Raw genomic sequence first — 23,669 nt, 5'->3', positions numbered from 1 at the left:
ACCATAGGATCAGTCCAGGAATATCCTTCTCTCCTTTTCTTACAAAAACTGAGATTGGCATCCACAATGCATGCATGAACAGATTATTGCTTTCTTTCTCCAGTTCTCCTTGATCTATAACAGGAATGCTTCTTACCCAGCAGCAGGCAGACACGGCCAAGGGTTAAGACACTGTGCTTCATGGGGAAACCTTGTTGTTCCCACCACTGATTCAGACCGCATAATCCTTCCAGTCTTTACCCAGAGCGTCAGCAACTTCTGTGGCCATATGCTTCTCAGAGAAAACACCAAGTTTGCATGCATTGACTGCTTCAATGAGCTTCTGGCAGCCAGTGGCTGAAAAGGTGATATTCAGCTTCATTTTGATCGCCTCTGAGGTGCCATGAAAGAGAGGCCTAATTTCTGCTTTCATTTTTTATTTCTATTTTTATTTATTTATTTTTTCTGAGAAAGGGTCTCACTCTGTCACCCAGGCTGGAATGCAGTGGTTCAGTCTTGGCTCACTGCCATCTCTGCTTCCCGGGCTCAAATGATTCTTCTGCCTCAGCCTCCTAAGTAGCTGGGACTACAAGAGCATGCCACCACGCCTGGCTAATTTTACATTTTTTGGTAGAGATGCCGTGTTGGCCAGGCAGACCTCAAGTGATCCACCTACCTTGGCCTCCCAAAGTGCTGGGATTACAGGCGTGAACCACTGCCCGGCCACATTTTTTTTTTAAATGCAGAATTTTGCAGATCTGATGTCATATTAGAAAAACATTTTTGATGGTAGTAACATTAAACACTCCAGGCATTTGTTGTTCATGGGTTGCTTCAAGATAACTTTTGTTCCTATATGCTTTCCTTAGGAAAGTAAGATTTTATCTGTCTCTTTATTGCTATCTATGTAGTAAACAAATGATTTGATGAGTGAATGGTTGGAAGGACCAAGTAAGTAGGTAATTTTCTTCCATGTCTCTCTAGAGCCTGGTATCACAGATCATATCAAGCTATATTGTAATTGTTGCTTACCTGTTTGTTTTTTTCACTAGCCAGAATGCCTTATGAGCAGACTATTCTAAGCAGAGTATCTGGTAAATAGTTCTTAACTTTTTGTTAAATAAATGAATGACATATTGGTAGAAACTATTGACATTTTATATTGTCTTATATACATAATGGGCATAATTGGTAAATATTTTTAGAATTGAATAAGCTGGAAGTTTTGAGGCTGAAATTTTAGCCCTAGTGCTGTTTCTATTTAGTTGAGTCATGTTCATCTTTGGGCTTCAATTTCTTTATGTGTTAAATGAATCCTTGGACTGGATGCTTCCTGAAATTGCTTCTACCTCTTTTATATCTAGACTCTTTTCAATGCCAAATGAGTAAATACTATTAATGTAGAGAAGGAAAAAGATCATAATGGGGTGTTGAGGTTTGGAAAAGCTTAGTGGTGGAATGGTGCTTTCAGTGATGGGGCAGGGAGAGTGGTGGTTTGGAACTCAGGAGAAAAGAGGGAATGAATGCTGAATGGGCAAAATTTTATTAGCACAGTTACTAGGGTGGGAATATACAAAATATATTTGGGCTATAGTGAATATATTGATCTTAGTAGAGGGATAGTGAGATGTGAGAGTGTAATGAGAAATGAACTTGGAAATATAGCATGGGGACAGCCTGGAGAGCCTTGAATGTCAATCAGTCTTTATCTTTTGAGGAATAGCAAGCTGGTTTTTTTTTTTTTTTTTTTTTTTTTTTTAGAAGATAACCAGCTGGACAAAGTGAGAAAACTATTTGCAAAGCTACTGCAGGAATCTAGACATGAAGTGATGGGTGCCTGGACCATGGGGATGGCCATGGAAATAGAAGTAGGAAGGAGAATAGAGCTAATTGTGCAGTGCCCACCATGGTGTCAGGCATTTTGCTAAATAATTCTTACATGACCTCATTTCATCCTCATAACCACCCTGCTGGGTGAATGTATTAGTTATCTACTGCTGCATAACAAATTATCCACTATATAATGGCTTAAAACAGCACAAATTTATTTTCTCAGTTCCATGCGCCAGTTCTGGCTCAGGGTCACTCACAAGGTTGCAGTCATCTCGAGGCTTGACCAGGAAGGCTCTGTCTCCCAGCTCACTCCCATGCTTGGTGGTTAGACTGAGGCCTCAGTTCTTCCTTCTGTTTCTTGTGATGTAGGCCTCTTCACATGGCATCTGCCAACATGACAGCCTGCTTCAGCAGAGTCAGCAGGTAAGTGGGCAAGGGAGAGTGCCAAGATCGAAGGCACAGTCGTTTGTAACTGAATCACTTTTTATGTATTTTGCTCCTTAAAAGCAAGTCACTCCATCTGGTCCATACTCAAGGAGAAGGGGTTATACATATATTGCTAATGTGTACATTTTGATGTGGAGACAGCAGGAGGTAAGGCTGGAGAGGTAGGCAAGGAGTGTATATCATGACCTTTTTGAAGCCAGGGAAGTAAAGCACATTTCATTTTGTGGGAGTGAAGTACCACAGAAGCAGCTGTTGTTTACAGTGGGAATTGTGGAGTTTGTGGGTGGTAGAGAAATATAGAAATCTTGGAAGCACAACTCTTGAAATTAAAACCAGTTCTAAGGTGAGAAGTTAAAAAATACCACCATAAATAAAAATAAATAAATAAATAAAAAATAAAAAAAATACCACCATATCTCTCTGAACATAATGACCAGAGCTGACCTATCATTTTATTGCCCCAATTGATGTAGGAACCACCAGCAGGTTATAACAATAGCCAGGATGCTTTGATCAATTGGGTACACGTGGCCATTAATACATTAGACCTATGATAAATGATCTGTTTGGCTTTTTAAACTCCAAACTTTTAAATTCCCTCTGGAATTGAAACTATCTTAAAGATGGGAAACAGCTTGTGCTCATTTTACTTTTGTTATGTCTGGGATATTCCTAGCCTCCCTTGCACACAGAAAAATCATTGTTAGTTTCACACAATTTAACTTTATAGCGAGGTTCTGCTGCAAGACACTTCTGGAAAGTGTCCCAGATAAACACCTTTAAAGTCTCCACATAGCTGCAGAGAGAACTGCTGTTGCCATAAAAGTAAGGGAAAGTGGTTCTTGCATTGGAGGTTTTTCAAAGCAGCATTTCCGCTTTCAAGTAGCTCATGAGTTGGCTTGTTCCCTTCAAAAATTGACTCCCCCATTTCCACCAGTGATCTGCAACTATTGAGACGGAAGAATATACATACATACATATATATATATATATAAAATTATACTTTAAGTTCTGGGACATGTGCAAAACGTGCAGGTTTGTTATATAGGTATACATGTGCCATGGTGGTTTCTGCACCCATCAACTTGTCATCTACATTAGGTATTTCTCCTAATGATATCCCTCCCCTAGCCCCTACCCCTGTCAGGCCCCGATGTGTGATGTTCCCCTCCCTGTGTCCATGTATTCTTATTGTTCACCTCCCACTTATGAGTGAGAACATGCAGTGTTTGGTTTTCTCTTCCTGTGTTAGTTTGCTGAGAATGATGGTTTCCAGCTTTTTCCATGTCCCTGCAAAAGGACACGAACTCATCCTTTTTCATGGCTGCATGGTATCCCACAGTGTATATGTGCCACATTTTCTTTATCCAATCTATCAATGATGGGCATTTGGATTGGTTCCAAGTTTTTGCTATTGTGAACAGTGCTACAATAAACATACATGTGATGTCTCTTTATAGTAGAATGATTTATAATCCTTTGGGTATATACCCAGTAATGGGATTGCTGGGTCAAATGGTATTTCTGGTTCTAGATTCTTGAGGAATTGCCACACTGTCTTCCACAATGGTTGAACTAATTTACACTCCCACCAACAGTGTAAAAGTGTTCCTATTTCTCCACATGCTCTCCAGCATCTTTAGTTTCTTGACTTTTTAATGATTGACATTCTAACTGGCGTGAGATGGTATCTTATTGTGGTTTTGATTTGAATTTCTCTAATAACCAGTGATGATGAGCTTTTTTTCATATGTTTATTGGCCGCATAAATGTCTTCTTTTGAGAAATGTCTGTTCATATTGTTTGCCCACTTTTTGATGGGGTTCTTTTTTTCTTGTAAATTTGTTTAAGGCCCCTGTAAATTCTGGATATTAGCCCTTTGTCAGATGGACAGATTGCAAAAATTTTCTCCCATTCTGTAGGTTGCCTGTTCACTCTGATGATAGTTTCTTTTGCTGTGTAGAAGCTCTTTAGTTTAATTAGATCTCATCTGTCAATTTTGGCTTTTGTTGCCATTGCTTTTGGTGTTTTAGTCTTGAAGGCTTGCCCATGCCTATGTCCTGAATGGTATTGCCTAGGTTTTCTTCTAGAGTTTTTATGGTTTTAGGTTTTACATTTAAGTCTTTAATCCAACTTGAGTTAATTTTTGTATAAGGTGTAAGGAAGGGGTCCAATTTCAGTTTTCTGCATATGGCTAGCCAGTTTTCCCAACACCATTTATTAAATAAGGAATCGTTTTCCTATTGCTTGTTTTTGTCAGGTTTGTCAAAGATCAGATGGTTGTAGATGTGTGGTATTGCCTCTGAGGCTTCTGCTCTGTTCCATTGGCATATATATCTGTTCTGGTACCAGTACCATGCTGTTTGATTACTGTAACCTTGTAGTATAGTTTGAAGTGAGGTAGTGTGATGCCTCCAGCTTTGTTTTTTTTGCTTAGGATTTTCTTGGCCATATGGGCTGTTTTTTTGGTTCCATCTGAAACTTGAAGTACTTTTTTCCAATTCTGTGAAGAAAGTCAATGGTAGCTTGATGGGGATAGCATTGAATCACAAATTACTTGGGTAGTTTGGCCATTTTCACGATACTGATTCTTCCTAGCCATAAGCATGGAATGTTTTTCCATTTGTTTGTGTCCTCTCTTATTTCCTTGAGCAGTGGTTTTTAGTTCTCCTTGAAGAAATCCTTTACATCCTTTGTAAGTTGTATTCCTAGGCATTTTATTCTCTTTGTAGCAATTGTGAATGGGATTTCACTCATGATTTGCCTCTCTGTTTGTCTGTTATTGGTGTATACAAATGCTTGTGATTTTTGCATATTTTGTATCCTGAGACTTAGCTGAAGTTGCTTATCAGCTTAAGGAGATTGTGGGCTGAGATGATGAGGTTTTCAAAATATACAATCATGTCATCTGCAAACAGATAATTTGACTTCCTCTTTTTCTATTTGAATACATGTTATTTCTTTCTCTTGCCTGATTGCTCTGGCCAGAACTTCCAATACTATGTTGAATAGGAGTGGTGAGATAAGGCATCCTTGTCTTGAGCTGGTTTTCAAAGGAAATGCTTCCAGCTTTTGCCCATTTAGTATGATATTGGCTATGTGTTTGTCATAAATAGCTCTTATTATTTTGAGATATGTTACATCAATACCTAGTTTGTTGAGAGTTTTTAGCATGAAGGGGTATTGAATTTTCTCGAAGGCCTTTTCTGCATCTATTGAGATAATCGTGGTTTTTGTCATTGGTTCTGTTTATGTGATGGATTACATTTATTGATTTGTGTATGTTGAACCAGCCTTGCATCCCAGGGATGAAGCCGACTTGATCATGGTGGATAAGTTTTTTGATGTGCTGCTGGATTCAGTTTGCCAGTATTTTATTGAGGATTTTTGCATCAGTGTTCATCAGGGATATTGGTCTGAATTTTTTGTTGTTGTTATTTTTGTGTCTGTGCCAGGTTTTGGTATCAAGGTGATGCTGTCCTCATAAAATGAGTTAGGGAGGAGTCCCTGTTTTTCTATTGCTGGGGATAATTTCAGAAGGAATGGTACCAAGCCCCTCTGTACTTCTGGTAGAATTCGGCTGTGATTCTATGTTGGACTTTTTTCATTGTTAGGCTATTAGTGCCTCAATTTCAGAATTTGTTATTGATCTATTCAGGGATTCAATTGCTTCCTGGTTTAGTCTTGGGAGAGTGTATGTATTCAGGAATGTATTAATTTCTTCTAGATTTTCTTTTTTTTTTTTTTTTTTTTTTGAGACGGAGTTTCGCTCTTGTTACCCAGGCTGGAGTGCAATGGCGCGATCTCGGTTCATCGCAACCTCCGCCTCCTGGGTTCAGGCAATTCTCCTGCCTCAGCCTCCTTAGTAGCTGGAATTACAGGCACGTGCCACCATGCCCAGCTAATTTTTTGTATTTTTTTAGTAGAGACGGGGTTTCACCATGTTGACCAGGATGGTCTCGATCTCTTGACCTTGTGATCCACCCGCCTCGGCCTCCCAAAGTGCTGGGATTACAGGCGTGAGCCACCGCGCCCGGCCTTCTTCTAGATTTTCTAGTTTATTTGCATAGAGGTGTTTATAGTATTCTGTGATGGTAGTTTGTGTTTCTGTGGGATCAGTGGTGATACCCCTTTATCATTTTTTATTGTGTTTATTTGATTCTTCTCTCTTTTTTTCTTTATTAGTCTGGCTAGTGGTCTATGTATTTGACATAGTGGTCTATGTAATCTTTTCAAAAAACCAGCTCCTGGATTCATTGATTTTTTTGAAGGGTTTTTTGTATCTCTGTCTCCTTCAGTTCTGCTCTGATCTTGTCTTCTGCTAGCTTTTGAATTTGTTTGCTCTTGCTTCTCTAGTTCTTTTAATTGTGATGTTAGGGTGTCAATTTTAGATTTTTCTTGCTTTCTGCTATGGACATTTGGTGCTATAAATTTCCCTCTAAACATGGCTTTACATGTGTCCCAGATTCTGGTACATTGTGTCTTTGTTCTCATTGGTTTCAAATAACTTATTTATTTCTGCCTTAATTTTGTTATTTACCCAGTAGTCATTCAGGAGCAGGTTGTTCAGTTTCCATGTAGTTTTGCAGTTTTGAGTGTGTTTCTTAATCATGAGTTCTAGTTTGATTTCACTGTTGTCGGAGACACTGTTTGTTATGATTTCTGTTATTTTGCATTTGCAGAGGAGTGTTTTGCTTCCAATTATGTGGTCAATTTTAGAATAAGTGTGATGTGGTGCTGAGAAGAATGTATATTCTGTCAATTTGGGATGGAGAGTTCTGTAGATGTCTATTAGGTCTGCTTGGTTCAGAGCCGAGTTGAAGTCCTGAATATCCTTGTTAATTTTCTGCCTCATTAATCTGTCTAATATTGAAAGCAGACACATAAACCAGTGGAACAGATTAGAGAACCCAGTTGTAAATTCATGCATTTATAACCAACTTATCTTTGACAAAAGCACCAAAAACTTACAATGGGAAAAGGACAGTCTTTTCAATAAACGGTGCTGGGAAACGGGATAACTATATGCAGAAGAATGAGACTAGACCCCATCTCTCAATATACAAAAAAATCAAATCAAAATGGATTAAAGAGTTGGATCTAACACCTGAAACCATGAAACTACTAGACGAAAGCATTGGGAAAATACTTTGAGATGTTGGTCTGGGCAAAGATTTCTTGTGTTAAGACCTCAGAAGCACAGGCAACCAAAGCAAAAATAGACAACTGGGATTACGTCAAGCTAAAAAGCTTCTGTACAGCAGAGGAGACAATTAACAAAGTGAATAGACAATCCATAGAATGGGAGAAAATATATGCAAACTATTCATCTGACAAGGGATCAATAATAAGAATATATAAGGAGCTTAAGCAACTCAATAGTTAAAAAAAATCAAATTTAGTAACGGGCAAAAAATTTGAACAGACATTTCTCAAAAGGAGACATATAAATTGCCAACAGGTATAAAAAAGTGTTCAGTGAATCATCAGAGACATACAAATCAATATCATAATGTGATATCATCTCACCTCACTTAAAATGGCTTGATCAAAGAGAAAGGCACTCACAGATGCTGGAAAGGATGTCAGAGAAAGGGGATCCTCATACACTGTTAGTGGGAATGTGAATTAGTACAGCCACTATGGAGAACAGTATGGAGGTTTGTCAAAAAACTAAAAATAGAACTACCATGTGATCCAGCAATTCTACTTCTAGACACATATCCAAAAGAAAGGAATTCAGCATATCAAAGAGATATCTGTACTCTTATGTTTATTGCAGCACTATTCACAATACCCAAAATATGGACTCAACCTAAGTGCCCATCAATAGTTGAGTGAATAAAGATAATGAGCATATACACACATGATGGAATATTACTCAGCCCCCAAAAGGACAAACTTCTGTTACTTGCAGCAACATGGATGAAATTGGAGGCCATTATATTAAGTGAATTAAACCAAGCACAGAAAGACACATAATAGCATGTTTTCATTCATATGTGGAAGCCAAAAAAAGTGGATCTCATGAAGATAGAAAGTAGATTGGTGGTTACTAGAGGCTGGGAAGTGGGGGAAGTGAGGAGGATGAAGGGAATAAAAGAATATAAATATATTTGTTACCACAAAACTGTACGCTTAAAAATGGTAAAGATGGTAAATTATATATATATATTTTACCTCAACAAAAAAGATTTTCAGGGCCAGTGCATGGCTCACACCTGTAATCCCAGCACATTGGGAGGCTGAGGCAGGCAGATCACCTGAGGTCAGGAGTTTGAGACCAGCCTGGCTAACACAGTGAAACCCCGTCTCTGCTAAAAATACAAAAATGAGCTGGGGATGGTGGTGGTCACCTGTAGTCCCAGCTACTTGGGAGGCTGAGGCAGGAAAATTGCCTGAACTCAGGAGTTGGAGGTTGTAGTGAGCTGAGATGGGCCACTACCCTCCAGTCTGGATGACAGAGTGAGACTCTGTCTGAAAAAAAAAAAATTTTTTAAAAAGCTTTTTTTTTTTTTTTTAAATTTTTTATTTTTTGAGACAGGGTCTTGCTGTGTCACCCGGGCTGGGGTGCAGTAGTGGCACCATCATAGCTCATTTGCAGCCTCAAACTTCTGGACTCCTGTGATCCTCCTGCCTCAGTCTCTCTAGTAGCTAGGACTACAGGAGTACCAAATCTGGCTAATTTTTAATCTTCTTTCGTAGAGATGGGGTCTCACTGTGTTGCCCAGGCTCCAAATTCGATGTCAGACATGAATGTACACACACAGGAAACTCAACAAACTCCAAGTAGTATAAACTCAAAGAGATGCATAAGACACATTGTAACAGCAGCTATCATTTATGGAGCAGTTATTACTACTACTATTAATGCTACTGTTATTATTACAAACTAACTCAGTGAAGCGGGACAGGTGTTGTTATCCCACATCCTTCAGTCAGGTAAGGGCAGGGCTGACTTTGAGACGTTGTGGTTAAATGGGAGAGCACAGTCCTTGGAGCAGGTCTGTACTCCTGCACTGCCTTTCACTAGCTCTGTGATTGAGGCCAGTCGCAGAAATTCTCCAAACTTCAATTTTCTATCTTACTTACTACTTTGTTTATTTATTTAGAGACAGAGTCTAGCTCTGTCATGAAGGTTGGAGTGCAGTGGTGGAATCTCGGCTCACTGCAACCTGTGCCTCCCGGGCTCAATTCTCCTCCCTCAGCCTCCTGTGTATCTGCAACTACAGGCATGCATCACCACACCTGGCTAATTTTTGTATTTTTGTGGAGACAGGGTTTCTCCATGTTGGCCAGGCTGGTCTCACACTCCTGACCTTATGTGATCCACCCGCCTCGGCCTTCCAAAGTGCTGGAATTACAGGCATGAGCCACCATGCTCAGCCTGAATTTTTTTAACTTTTAAGAATGTGGTAATAATCAGGCAACGTTCAGGGCAGTGCATTTTTATGAGGACTTCACACGTGGCACATGCGAGAGCATGTAGCAGCGTTAGCACATAGAAGGTGTTTCTGAATGCATAGCTTTGTGAGGGAATGATGCAATGAGGATGCGCTGGGGCAGAGATCTTTGTTTTGCTCCAGAGCCCAGAACGATATCTGGCGTGGTGCTCAGTAAATATTTGTTGATAAATTAGCCTGAAGCAACAAGGGATAGCTATTACCTAGATCAGAAAAGTGCTATTTTTATGAATTACACTGCAGTAAAATTCCATATATATATATATATATATATGTGTGTGTGTGTGTGTGTATATTTTTTTTTTTTTTTAGGAGAGATGTTGGAAATGTTAACAAAAGCAGCAACTTCTGGGATACAAAATTTAGGATCTTTCTTATGGTACTTTTGTAGCAACAGTAATGAAGCATAAGGTAAATGCTTAGTAAATGAACATTTGTAGGCTTTTCCTCATCCCACAAAATGGCTCAGCCTTTTGGCTGGGGCCACTTGTTCTTGCATCAGAGCTGATGTGGAGTCAACTAGGGGGAAGCATTTCAGAAGAGATTAGGAGCATGCTACTTCCCTGAGCCCCCACATTAGTAGATCAATAATCTTAGGAAAATTAGTTGTTTAGTTTCTTCTGGTATTTTTGGATGCTCCAAAAGAATCACAACCAACCCGTCTCTTAGGCAGTTACTTAAGCAAGCATATATGACTAACCAGATTGTGTATTTACATAGGACACATATTATATTTCAGTTACAAACACCAGAGAGTGATAGGTATCATCAAGGTATCCTAAGTGGAGAGCAAAGAGTAGAATTGGAATTCTTACAAGGTGCACAATTTTAGGAATCAGCAAAGAATTGGCATCCTGGAATTTAGCATCATTATTAAAAGAATACTTTGTTGCTTATTACAAGCTTATTCCTGGAAATACCACGTTTCCTTCTGTTTGTGCATTGCATTATGCATATCTTAAATAGGGAGTTGAGTTCAATCTCCCTCTCTCACTGAAAGACCCTGTTGCAGTGGTCCCTTTACACAAATATATATGTATAGAAGCAGGTGTTGTTATCCCACATCCTTCAGCCAGTTAAGGGCAGGGCTGACTCTGAGGCATTGTGGGTTAACAACACTGCCTATACACACAAACGTATTTTGCCCATTTTTTTCTTTCTTTTTTTTTGAGATAGAGTCTCACTTTGTTGCCCAGGCTGGAGTGCAGTGGCGTGATCTCGGCTCACTGCAATGTCTGCTGCCTGGGTCCGAGCGATTCATTCTCCTGCCTCAGCCTCCTGAGTAGCTGGGATTACAGGTACCTGCCACCATGCCCGGCTAATTTTTGTATTTTTACAAAATACAACAGGGTTTCACCATCTTGGCCAGGCTGGTCTTGAACTCCTGACCTCATGATCCACTCGCCTTGGCCTCCCAAAGTGCTGGGATTATAGGCATGAGCCACTGTGCTCAGCCTATTTTGCCCATTTCTTAATGGAAATTACTATTAGGGGGAAAATGACAAGTTTGCACTTGAGGGAAATGAAAATTGAGATAATTTTGCCGTGAAGTCTGGTCTTGAAAACACACACACACCATTTGATTGGTTCTTTAATACTCACACACAAATACATACAATTAGACAAAATTCCCTGTGTTTTAACTTAACTCACTGAAGACTTATATTTGAATTGAACACACTCATTATTCTTGTTTAAAGTATAATTTATTTGTTGTGACAAAAACGCCTTTCTAGCATCATTTCTTTTTCTGTATTGGCTGCTCAGACATGCTTCATTCCTCTCCTCTTGCCCTTCAAAACCTACTGGTGTGGATAAATGGGAAGCTCAGTACTATTTTTTCTTTCTCCTTTCCTTCTTGAGTCACATGAGTCACAGAAATTCCTTGTAACCTGAGTAGGTTTGGTCAGAAATCTGAGATCATCTTGAAAGCAAGGAAGGATCCTTCCCACAGAAACTCAGGGGGTGCAGGGGAATAATTTGGCAATGAACAAAAGTTGAGATTGGCTGTGGAATTGGCTGCCAACTTGTTAAACTGTTGGGGAGAACTCTAGGTGACTACATTCTGGCCAGATCTAAATGTTTACAAAAAGCGTAATATGTATCCTGAAAGATCCAGATGAACATCTGTGTGACCCATGCCTGCCAACAAATGCCTCCAGGTCTTCGTTTTGGTCTGAAGCAGAGGCAGTAGACTTGCACATTTGAGAATGTAAAGGCTTTATTTACACACATGTCCAGCATTGGCTTGGAACTGAATGTAAGAGAATGCAGTGGAGGCAGAAACAGTTGTTTCCCTAGTTACCCTTTAGAAGAGAAGTTTGCTGGTGAGAAAAGCAAGCAGGATATCAATGGCATCTGTGATGGGGCTGCTGAAGACTCGGCTGGCCAGGCTGTTGATTCCAGTATTCTCGGGTATAATCACAGAGAAAGGCTTGAAGACTGAGTTCTGGAGAATCTTGGCGGGTAAGGGTATGATTGACACTGGAAAGACGGTTGAGGGTATGGTTGGCAATGGAAAATGGCATCAGGACCTCTGTTGGGTGGTGGGTGTGCCCTCGAGAAAGGAGGGTAATCTGATGGAATGCTAGAGCCAGATTCACGAGCAGAATTCAATCAACCCTTCTCCAGTGCCAAGTGTTTTCAGAGGAGGGAGAAAGCTGGGGGACACAGAGGGTTAAGTAACAAAAATAAGGAAGAAACACTTTCTACTCTGAAGTCTGCATAGTTCTATGAGATGAGGTGGAGACCTACTGAATTTCTCCAACTGCTGCTCTTGTTGTTGGGGTGGGTAGTCTCCTCCTGAATGTATTCATGTCTTTAATAGATTAGGTTAATCAGTGCAAATATGATCCAGAATGGCACAATTTTATTTTCTTCTTGCTAATTTCAAGGGCTTGTAAAAACTAGATCCCATCCAGACTTGAGGATGGCCATCCCTGCTTTAAAGTTAGTGGAAAGGTGCCCGGCCCAAAGCCCCATCTCTGTTTCTGTGGTTTCAGAGGCACTGGTCAGTTTTATATGAAGAGACCTGATGGCATATTGGTTCTCTGAAGTTAATTTGCAGAGAAGAAGAGGAAGCCAGGCTCATCGTGCTGAGGGCTTGTCTGATCCTCAACAAACTGGAGGTTGGTGGGAATACCTCCAAGACTCTGAGTGGACCCTAGAAGGGTCTATAAGGAATAGGTAGAGACCAGGAGTCTATAATTCCAGCACTGTGGGAAGCCGAGGCAGGCAGATCACTTGAGGTCGGGAGTTTGAGACCAGCCTTGTGGGTGAAACTCCATCTCCACTAAAAATACAAAAATTAGCCCAGTGTGGTGGCAGGTGCCTGTAATTCCAGCTACTTGGGAGGCTGAGGCAGGAGAATCACTTGAACCCAGGAGGTGGAGGTTGCAGTGAGCCGAGATTGCGTCGCTGCACTCCAGTCTGGGTGATAGAGCGAGACTCTGTCTCAAAAAAAAGAAGGAAGAGAATGATGAATGACTCTTCCTCCCACCTGGAGGGAGCCTTCCAGTATGATAGCATTGTCTAATCTTATTTGGCATTTTCCCAGGGCCTGGAGCTAACGAGTCCTGACTAGAAACAAACCTTTTTTTTTTTTTTTTTCCCTTTTTGGCATTTATGGCAGGGAAGCAGGAGCCTAGGAGAGTCAGAGTGACACCATTTAAAAGTCAACTACATCTTGAAAGTAGCAAGCATATTCCTCGTCAGTCACAGCCTATGATCCTGAGATGTTTACGGTTCAGAAAACAGACCGAAGATACCAAGGACACACTCCTAGAACACTGGGAAGTCCAGATGTCCCAATATCCTTAACAATATATACTTTCAAGATAATTATGCTTTGATAGACTTACACACTAAAATGTCAGGGATAGTTTTCTTTACATCAATAAAATAATAAATTTTGTCATGCTGTCAGCCCACCCACACATAGGCACAGATTAGTTCAGTCTTTACATAGACAAGGCCCCACATACAAGAAAAAGTTAAAGACAGTGTTTCTTCCACCTGCTTTCTGAGAACACCCTTCTCTGTAATGGAGTAGCTTTCAATAAACTGTCTCTTCACTACACTCTGCCACTCACCTTGAATTCCTTCCTGTGTGAGATCCAAGAACCCTCTATTAGAGTCTGCATCAAGACCCCCTTTTCCCGGTAACATTTACACAAGGGTTCATCTTGACAATGGCCTTGAGGAAGAAACTACTATCTGTTTTCTTGCAGAGGGAAAGCCACCAAGGAAATAGTTAAGACATTCATATAATAGTTTCATTAGGCATAATCACTTTACCATTTGTTGTTGAATATAATTCTCCCCTTTGAACACATTTTGCAATGTGAAAACAGGGAGCATGCACGGTGTCTTTCAGTGTCTGGGGGCTCACGAGGACCACCCATTGTTGGACAATGAGAAAGGCTATTGTTTCTTGTTCTCGGTTGAATCTTGTATTTCAAAAAGTCATTCAAAAACAAGATATTTTTATAGTTTTGATGTAAGTCTAAGAAGAGTTGGAAAAAATATGATACGGAATAGGAGTCTTCTGTGTGGCCTTAGGCAAGTTACCTATGTTTTTGAATCTCCTTTCTGGAACATTTTTATAAATTAAAAAAAAATTATTAGGCTGGGCATGGTGGCTTGCGCATGTAATTCCAGTGCTCTGGGAGGCTGAGCCAGGTGGATCGCTTGAGGTCAGGAGTTCGAGACCAGCCTGGCCAACATGGTGAAACCCTATCTCCACTAAAAACACAAAAATTAGCTGGGCCTGGTGGCTTGCGTTTGTAATCCCAGCTACTTGGGAGGCTGAGGCAGGAGAATCGCTTGAACCCGGGAGGCGGAGGGTGCAGTGAGTTGAGATCACACTACTGCACTTTAGGCTGGGCAACAGAGTGAGACTCTAACTCAACTTAAAAAGAAAAATAGAGACAAAGTCTCACTGTGTTGCCCAGGCTGGTCTTGAGCTCCTGGGCTCAAGAGTTTCTTCTGCCTTGGCCTCCTAAAGTGTTGGGATGTGTGAGCCACTGTGCCCAGCCTTAAATTTGTTATATATAGCTCCTTAGAGGGAGGTAAGAGAAGAGAAAGGGAAGGGGGAAGAAGACAGGCAAGGAACCTCCGGGAGGTGCGAGGCTGGGGACAACAGCCTGTGAAACTTCCTGGTGGTAGTGGTGGCGGCCAAAGGCCACTTGAAGAACTAAAGACATTATTGCTATTTCTATGATACAAATCCTTTGTGCAGCTCCCCACCTTCCACCTCCAATCCCTTTAAACCCCCTTTGGTTAAAGTCTACTGTATCCATGAAGGCTTTGTGTGAGTGGGAATTCTTTGTGGAAATTGAGGAAGATGTTTTCACGTTGTGTTTACGTGGTATTGAACAGAAACAGCTCCTATGGAAGCGGCATTTGGAAACACAAACGACCCTGAGAATATAAGGACCCTGAGAATTTGTAGAAATCTTAGGGAAGGGCTTTTGTTTTCCAAAGGGCATGGGACAACAGGTTGGGCAAATCTTATAGAGTTCTCAAGGTGCAGGGAGACTCAACTGATAGCTGAGTGATGTGTGGTAAGAAGACCCTCTTTTCTAGGGAACCCACAAGATAATTTTCCAGGCTGACTGAGTTCACTGCCAGACATGCAAATGGGCTGCAGAGGAACTCACCTTTTCCTGACAGTTTCAGAGTAGAAAGCATAGGCAGGGCTCTGGTCTCAGCAGTGACAGTGAAAGCTCTGTGGAAGGCAAATCAATGAGAGATGATGGTGAGGACCTCATGCGGAATTCACAAGTTCAGCTCACATTTCTGACTTCCCAACCTCTTAATTCCTTTTGTGCTTACTGTCTGTATGGCACAATGAGCAGGTCATTAAGTACTGGTCTGCTTTTTATTGATAAGATCCTCCACCATCTTGGTCAACTTCCAGACAACCTCTCCCATTCCCACACCCCCACCATCAGCACCCTGGACTGCCCACAGGCCGGTACACATATCTCTGGTCTTTGTTCATGTCAGTCCCTCTGTCTTAATATACCTGTCCTGGTCACATCTGCTTGTAGACTCAATGATGACCTCTATGAAGTTTTTTCTCCCTATTGTCACTAAGCCAGGCATGATGCTCTGTTGCACTGACTTGCTAGGAGCCTCTGTCCTCATGGGAGGACCAGCTTCATAAGGCAGGTTCTGTTGTCAACAGTGCCTGACACATGATAGGTGCTTTATGTTCGCTAAACAACCGGCACCACTTGGTCTGTTGTTATCCTAGTGATGAACCCATTATTATAGGAGTCCCTTGTTCGTACATGTGTTAGATAATTAATGAAAGGACGCCGAATGTCAGTCACTGTGCCTGGTGCTGAGGGGGCAGTGGTTGAGCAAGACAGGCCTGGTTTTCACCCTCAGGTACTTACAGTGTCTTCAGAGGGATAGATTTTAAACGAGTGATCAATTACCTAGGTAAAGAATTGAACAGAGCTGTGATGTTCGCTGTGAAGAAGGGGAAGAAATTCTGAGGGTGAATAACCGGGAGCTTATATTTGATTTGTAAGTTCAGGGAATCCTTTCCCTTCCTTTCTTTCTTCCTTCCTTCCTTCCTTCCTGCCCACCTGCCCTTCCTTCCTCCCTCCCTCCCTTCCTTCCTTCCTTCCTTCCTTCCTTCCTTCCTTCCTTCTTTCCTTCCTTCCTCTCTCTCTTTCTTTCTTTCTTGTTTCACTCTTGTTGCCCAGGTTGGAGTGCAATGGTGTGATCTCAGGTCAAGGTGCAACCTCCGCCTCCCAGGTTCAAGCGATTTTCCTGCCTCAGCCTCCTGAGTAGCTGGTACTACAGGCATGTAGCCACCACACCTGGCTAATTTTGTATTTTTAGTAGAGATGGTTTCTCCATGTTGGTCAGGCTGACCTTGAACTCCTGACCTCAGGTGATCTGCCCACCTTGGCCTCCCAAAGTGCTTGGATTACAGGCGTGAGCCACTGCGCCTCGCCCAGTGAATGCTTTCTTGAGGAAGTGATGTTTAACCTCAGTCATTTCTATATAGGCCTTGCTGACCTAACCTCTCCTCCCCAACCTCATTGTAACGTCCCATGAGTAGGGACCTCTTCCCGTCCCTTTTGTGCCCAGCCCACCACTGTGGAGTCCCCTGCTTTCTGCATCCCCCATAATATGTGGAGCAGAGCCTCACATATTATATGCCCACATGGTATAAACAAGCAGGGAGGCCAGCATGTTATCACGGGTGTGCAAGTTTCAGAGGGGTCTGGAGACCACACTGTCAGTGGGATTGGGCCATTTGTCTTGCAGATGGTCACTGTTTGGTCTTTCATCTCTTGATGCATGGAATGTGGAGGCTTTAATGAGGTGAGATGAAAAAGTCCTTGCCGTAATTAGCCTTGGCTGGCTTCTAAGCAACTGCTGTCACGGGGAGGCTGGATTGTGGTAGCTCCCTTTGGTTTCCACTCTTGCAGTCACTCTGTAGGCACAACAGTCCCTCCTCCAAAGCCAATGAGGTCCGACCAGGCCCAGCGCGAGGAGAGAGAGGGAAGGGTGGTTTGACAGCATTGTCGTCATTACCAGATTCCAGAGACACGGCTGTTCCAGCCGACACAGCCTGCGGGTCAGACCAGCCCTTTCAGTACAGAATGGAATCTGAAAGCCTTACACACCTCCCAACATGTGGTTCCTAAAGTAATCCTAATGACAGATGCCAGCTTGGAGGAAGGTTTGTTGTTAAAGTCTAATGCGATTCTAGGTGACCTTACCTCAGAATCTGAGTGTGTCCATTTTGTGTGACCCTAGAAGCCAGTTTTATTAGACAATCATCATACTTTCTGTTAGCGAGCCATTTCCAAAATGAATCCATGTGTTAAAAAATGGTTCTCCAGTTTGAATGTAGGGAATATGAAACAAAGAGGGTGCTCAGTTTTTTCTGAGGATGTTGGGCATAAGCAGTGTGTGTGTGTGTGTGTGTGTGTGTGTGTGTGTGTGTGTGTAGAAAGGGGCTATGTGTGGGAATACGCTCTGGCGTGTGTGTGTGGTGTCTGTAAGATATGTGTGTGGTGTGTATATGTGGTATATGTGTGGTGTGTAGTGTGAGTGGCATGTGGTGTGTGTTGTGTGTATGATATCTGTATGGTGTGTGGGTTATATGTGTGGGGGGTGTGTGTGGTACCTCTATGATGTGTATGTGTTATGTATGTGTGTGTGGTGTGTGTGTTGTGTTGTGTGGGTGGTATATGTGTGTCGTGATTGTGTAGTGTGGTGTGTGTGGTATGTGCGGTGTATGGTGTGTGTGTGGTGTTTATGCGTGTGTGTGTTGTGTGTGATATTTATGTGGTATGTGTGTGTGGCATGTATATATTGTGTGTATGTGGTGTTTGTGGTGTTCATGTAGTGTGTGTGGTATGTATGTGTGTGGTATGTGTGTTGTGTGTGGTATGTATGTGTGTGGTATGTGTGTTGTGTGTGGTATGTATGTGTGTGGTATGTGTGTTGTGTGTGGTATGTTTGTGGTGTGAGTGTGTGTGGTGTGTGTGGTGTTTGATGTCTGTGGTGTGTGGTATATATGTGTGTATGGTGTCTGTGGTGTGTGGTATGTATGTGTGTGTGGTGTGAGTGTATGGTGTATGTGGTGTGTATGTGGTGTGTATGTGTGTGAGGTATGTGGTATGTTTGTGTGGTGCATGTGGTATATATGTGCATGGTGTGTGTGGGGGTGTAAGTTTGTGTGTGGTGTGTGTGTGGTGCATGTGGTATGTATGTGCATGTGGTGTGTGTGGCATGTATGTGTGTGGTATGTGTGTGTGGTATGTGTGTATGGTGTGTCATATGTACGTGTGTGTGGTATGTGTGTGGTACATGTGGCATGTATGTGTGGTGTGTATGGGGTGTGTATGTGTGTGGGGTATGTATATGTGTGAGGTGTGTGGTGTGTGTCTATGTGGTGCATGTGATATGTATGTGTGTGTGGGGTGTGAGTGTATGTGTGGTGTTTGGTGTATGGTGTTGGTGTGAATGTGTGTGTCTGCAAGCTCCTATAGATGGAAGGTATGTATAGTAGAGTACTGTGAGATGGTAATGACGTGCAGCCGCTGAGTTCTTCACATCACATCTGGATTGTATTTTAAATCCTCCTAGCTCAGTGTATAACTGCATAAACCCAACATGAAAATTGTACAGCCCAAAGCAAAACAAGCTAGGTTCTTACTGTATCTCCACTTCAGTTATGTTCTCAGATTCAGGAGATTGCCACTGTGCCTCTAAGACTGTCATGTATTGATCTTTCATGTAATACGTGGAGTTGCTGCGGCAATTTTCATCTGCTCTTCGCCAGAGGCCCACTGAGTCACCCTTCTTGTTCAAGGCTTTCATGACCACAGCGTAGACACGGTCATCCACAGGAACGAATACTGGGAGGATATGATGAAGAAACAATCAGCCATCTGCTCCCTGTGAGCCAAGCTCAAGGGATGAGGGGAGTGAAATCAAAACAAAGCGTGAAGCAAGAAAGTTACAAAGAGAATGTACAGTAGTACAGTCTCATTTCTGTAAAAGAAGTTGAAAGTCTGGAAAGAGATCCATCAAGATATTAACTGTGGTGATTTCTTGGTAATGAGGTTACAGATCATTTTAATTTTCTTCCTAGTGCTTTTTGGTGTTTTCCAAATTCTCTGCAGTAAAAGGCAGACAAAAGAAAATCTATACTCAGCTCTGGTTTTGCTACACATGATGGGTAAGTTTCTGGGAGTGAATCTCTTTACCTCTCTGAGCCAGGGCCCATTTCTCAGATGAGAGGACAAGTCTGCTTGGTCCTCTTCTCAGGGGCAATGTGGGGACGGAAGAGATTGATGCAAGTGGAAAGGTCAGGTGGTCCAAGTAAAAGCAAAACCCTTTTCATGGTCCCAGAAATACTGATTCTCTTCGTCTTTGTTGTTAGGGTGTGGGAAGGAGTGCCTTTGAGCCACAGGTGCCCTAACTCCTTATAGGGTTACCCCAAGTAACTTGTTAATTCCACTTGTTAATTTCAGTCTTCGCATATGTAATGGAGAGGGCATTTAGCAACAATCCTGCATGATCTGCACATGTACCCCAGAACCTAAAGTACAATTAAAAAAAAAAAAAAGGAGAAAGTATCTGTGTCTATTTCTTCCCTTAGGAGATCTCTTCTGAGTGAATTCCTCAATGCTAGGATATTGTTCTTTCCAGGGCCCTTTCAGCCACCCAGAATTTCTTTAAGGCTTCTTCTTAACAAAGCAAAGCACATTGATCATGTAACACAAAAGGTTCAGACAGTAGTGTTTCTGAATTGTGACTCTAACACTTAGGAGCTAGTCATTTCACCTCTGAGCCTTGGTTTCCTTATTGCTCATCATTCACTCCACAAATATTTCTTGTGTGCCCACTTTGCACCTGGCCTGGTTCTAGGTCTGGGAATAATGACATTATCCTTCATTATCCGAGATCATGATACCTATCTTGAAAGGTTCTGGAGGATAAAGAAAAGAATGTGAAGATTTTAATACATGGTGAGTACTGGATAAATTGCAATTGTTATTATATGGCTATTTGCACACTACAGTTCTGTGTTCTGTAGTTTTGCCAGTCAAGCTTGGCTGATTCAGATCCCACAGACCTTGACTTGCTCAATGAGCATCTGATATCTGTTCTAGATCTGCGTGTCTGGTACAGTAGAAAGTGAGCGGAGACAGTCATCAGTGTCAGCTCTGCATGGATGTGCCCTGTTCTTCTGCTTTTCCCCTTCCACTCTGGTTTAAATTCTCTTTCTCCCCTCCTAGGCACCCATATTTTCTGGATTTCTGGCCTAAGGTTCTTCTCCCTTCAGGCAGCCTTGCAACATGCGGCAGCCAGGCCAGATTTCCTTACACAACACGTCCATCAAACACACTCCTGCCCAAACCTTCAAAGGGTCCTTCCTCCTAGAGTGTGTCAACATTTCTGCTTTTATATTTCTGCCTCTGGCCTTTGATTATAGTATCCAACACATGTTTTTTAAGACTGTAAGAAATTAGCCTCAGCCTGCTGTTTGTATATCCACTCTAAGGGCAGCCAGGTTTGACCTTTTTCTGCAAATGCCCCTGCCCCTGATCCTAGCTCACATCTCGCTGCCTGTCTGAAAGCCTGCCTTGCCTCTCATCATATGTTGCATCCCCACTTCCACTCCAATGGCTTGTTTGGGTCCCACCTCTGGACCAATTTATCCCCTTTTTCCTCTTATTCTCTCTCTTGTTTTTCAGCAGTTGAGTTCTTAATCATATGATACTTTGTGCTATGCACTGTGGTTTCATCTGTGTTGGTATCTGGACAGCCCAGTGTTGGGCCTCTGGAGGGCCCTAAGTAACTACTCATTGGTTGATTTTAAAAGTCACGCATCCCATGTTGTATAGTGCCCTTAAGGCTTAAAGTTCAGGAAGAAAAGCAGGCAAATCACATCCCTCTTGCCCACAGAAGAAAAAAATGGCAGATGCTTGCTCAGCACAGTCTTAATGTAAATGTCACTGTGTTAAGGGTTTCTTTCACTGACATCAAAACAGACCCAGGGAACCTGTTCTAAGAAATTGCTTGAGCTACAGTTGTCTCTTGGGACCTGCCAAGCCATTTATGCATGCTTTACCAATATTGACATAGCCTTGAAGTTTAAAAGAATTTCAAAACCAAAGTAAGGAAAAGTGACTGCTCAAGTCTGAGACCTATAGACCGTGAGCGTGGAGATCACCCTGGTGGTCTTTGCAAAATTTGGTCAGACTTTTAAGAAAGGCAGGATAACACAGTACATATGAAGACAGGTTCTGAAGCTGGAGAGCCTGGCTGGACAAAAAGCTGTATGAGTTCTGGCTGTGCTATTTATATTCAAATCTTAGCTATGTTACTTATTAGTGCACATTGTCAACGTCTCCGTGCCCCAGTTCTTGTCTGTAAAATGATAAACAGCATTTACTCCTAAAACTTGCCCAGCACGTCGTAAGAAGTGTTAGCTCTCATTACTAGAAGGAAGAGGTGTATAGTGGTTAAAGGCAGGGTCTCTGAAGCTGGAATGCTGGTTCGTATCTTAGCTTCCCCATTTAAGCAGCTCCGGGACCTGAGTAAGAGTCGCTTAGCAATTTCTGTCTCTCTTTCTCATCTACAACATGGAAACGATAATGATGTCTCCCTAATAGGTCACTAGTACATGTAAACACCATATGAAGTATTATTATTATGAAATGAATTAGAAAGCATATTCCTTGACTTGTAGATTTGGCTGATTCAAAAAGGGATGTATAAAAAATACCTACTGGACACCTCTAAGAAAAGCAAAAGACTAAGATTCAAGAGCCAGTTCTGCCACCTCCTAGCGGGGAGACTCTGGGCATGTCATGTAATTTCCTTTGGCCTCAGGCTTCTCATACATAAAGTGGGTTAGTAATACTTTCCCTGTGTAGCTCATTAGATATTTTTCACCCACAGACTAAATGCAGTATACAGTCATCCCTGGTGGCATCATGTTGTCAAATGGATATGAAAAGATTACGCACTGGAGGTTGGGCGCTGTGACTTACACCTATAATTCCAACACTTTGGGTGGCCGAGATGGGTGGATCACTTGAAGCCAGGAGCTTGAGACCAGCCTGGCCCACATGGAGAAGTCCCGTCTGTACTAAAAATACAAACAATCAGCTAAGGCTGGTGGTGCGTACCCATAATCCCAGCTACTTGGGAGGCTGAGGTATGAGAATTGCTTGAACCCAGGAGGCAGAGGTTGCAGTGAGCTGAGATTGTACTATTACACTCCAGCCTGGGTGACGAAGTGAGACTGTCTCCAGAAAAACAAAAACCAAAACAAAAAGAGAAAAGATTACACACGGGAATGCAATGATTATGCCTTAAAATGATCAAAATGCCCGTTTTACTTAAGTTAGAGAATTTGCTCTAAGTGCCCTCTTGCCGGGGCCTCAGTAATCTGGGGGTTGGGGCTTTCTCACTCCTGTGGCTTGAGTTCATAAGGGACATGCAGAAGTATTACCCCCAACCCACTCTCTTAATTCTTGTTCTTTCTCTTCCTTTCCTTGCTTCCCATTTGGCTCAGAAGACACATGTTTTATATAACTGAGAGTAGCAACAGAGGAGTATGTTCTGAAATTCTAGTTAATTTCCCCCCGAACAAAGGACAGCAGAGAACATGGCTTTTACTCACCAGAGTAGACTGTGTTGCTTTTGTAGATATATGAACTGGCCTTGATGCCTAGGGTGACGGTGTAGTACTCATTAAAGGTGAAGCAGTTGTTACTGAGCCTTATGAAGATGGCAGAAGAAAGCTGGAGACTGAGGCACAGAAACAGCCCCAGTGGCCGCAGCAGTATGGCATAGAGAACTGCCATGGTCCTGATTTGTTTAGAAAGTGCTAGGCCTGGAACTGGGCAAAACTGACAACTCACCTCTTGTTTATATGCCACATCTCCTAGATGGAGTCATAGATGCAAATCTTTTCCCTGCCCCTTCTGAATATACATTGGCTTCTGGAATTTGGCCAAAGACATCACCAGGACTGAATCACCAGTCGCCATTACCTGTCGCTGATGATTTTGCAAATTGCAGTTTTGTTCAAGAAGGGGAATGTCCTAAATATGGTTTTCTTTTACTCAGGTCAGTATCTGCTATTTGAAGAAAGCCACCAAGAAGACGTAAATACCAGCAAGTGAAATTCAGAGTTGTGTAATCATCACATACCTGGTTTGTTCAGAAGCTCCACTCTTCTCACTGCAGGAAACTCAGGGACAAAAACCTTGTTTTCCTGGATTACATACCATCTTCCACCCATGGCCAATATGGAGAAGCCACAAATCTACTAAAAATACAAAATATCAGCCAGGCATGGTGGTGCAGACCTGTAATCCCAGCTACTTGGGAGGCTGAGGTACGAGAATTGCTTGAACCCAGGAGGCGGAGATTGCAGTGAGCCGAGAT

The 23,669-nt window shown here is 42.1% G+C and overlaps 1 protein-coding gene across 1 annotated transcript; it reads right to left on the bottom strand.

The window, feature by feature from the left end:
* Positions 1-11,467: 11,467 nt before the first annotated feature.
* PLET1 (placenta expressed transcript 1) lies at positions 11,468-23,346 on the bottom strand. Its single transcript, XM_032285553.1, has 4 exons — positions 22,900-23,346; positions 18,916-19,117; positions 15,383-15,450; positions 11,468-12,206 (listed from the first exon to the last, which is right to left on the bottom strand). Exons 1-4 carry the CDS (start codon positions 23,081-23,083, stop codon positions 12,031-12,033), a joined length of 630 nt encoding a protein of 209 aa, XP_032141444.1. The 5' UTR covers positions 23,084-23,346; the 3' UTR covers positions 11,468-12,030.
* Between the last annotated feature and the right edge of the window lie 323 nt (positions 23,347-23,669).

The sequence above is a fragment of the Sapajus apella genome, unplaced genomic scaffold (genome assembly GCF_009761245.1).
Source record: "Sapajus apella isolate SASKATOON/1434 unplaced genomic scaffold, GSC_monkey_1.0 scaffold16, whole genome shotgun sequence".
Taxonomy (NCBI): domain Eukaryota; kingdom Metazoa; phylum Chordata; class Mammalia; order Primates; family Cebidae; genus Sapajus; species Sapajus apella.
Note: the sequence above shows the minus strand (reverse complement) of the source record. Positions and strands in the feature narration are given on the sequence as shown.

Bases quoted from the DNA above. Each gene is read 5' to 3' on its own strand.
- PLET1 (XM_032285553.1), bottom strand. From the start codon at position 23,083: ATGGCAGTTCTCTATGCCATACTGCTGCGGCCACTGGGGCTGTTTCTG. The intron at 15,451-18,915 runs GTAAGAACCTAG...TGCCTTCCACAG, and splicing joins ATAACTGAAGTGGAGATACA to AGCTTTCACTGTCACTGCTG. The intron at 12,207-15,382 runs GTGAGTTCCTCT...CCGTCTTTCCAG, and splicing joins TCTGAAACTGTCAGGAAAAG to TGTCAATCATACCCTTACCC.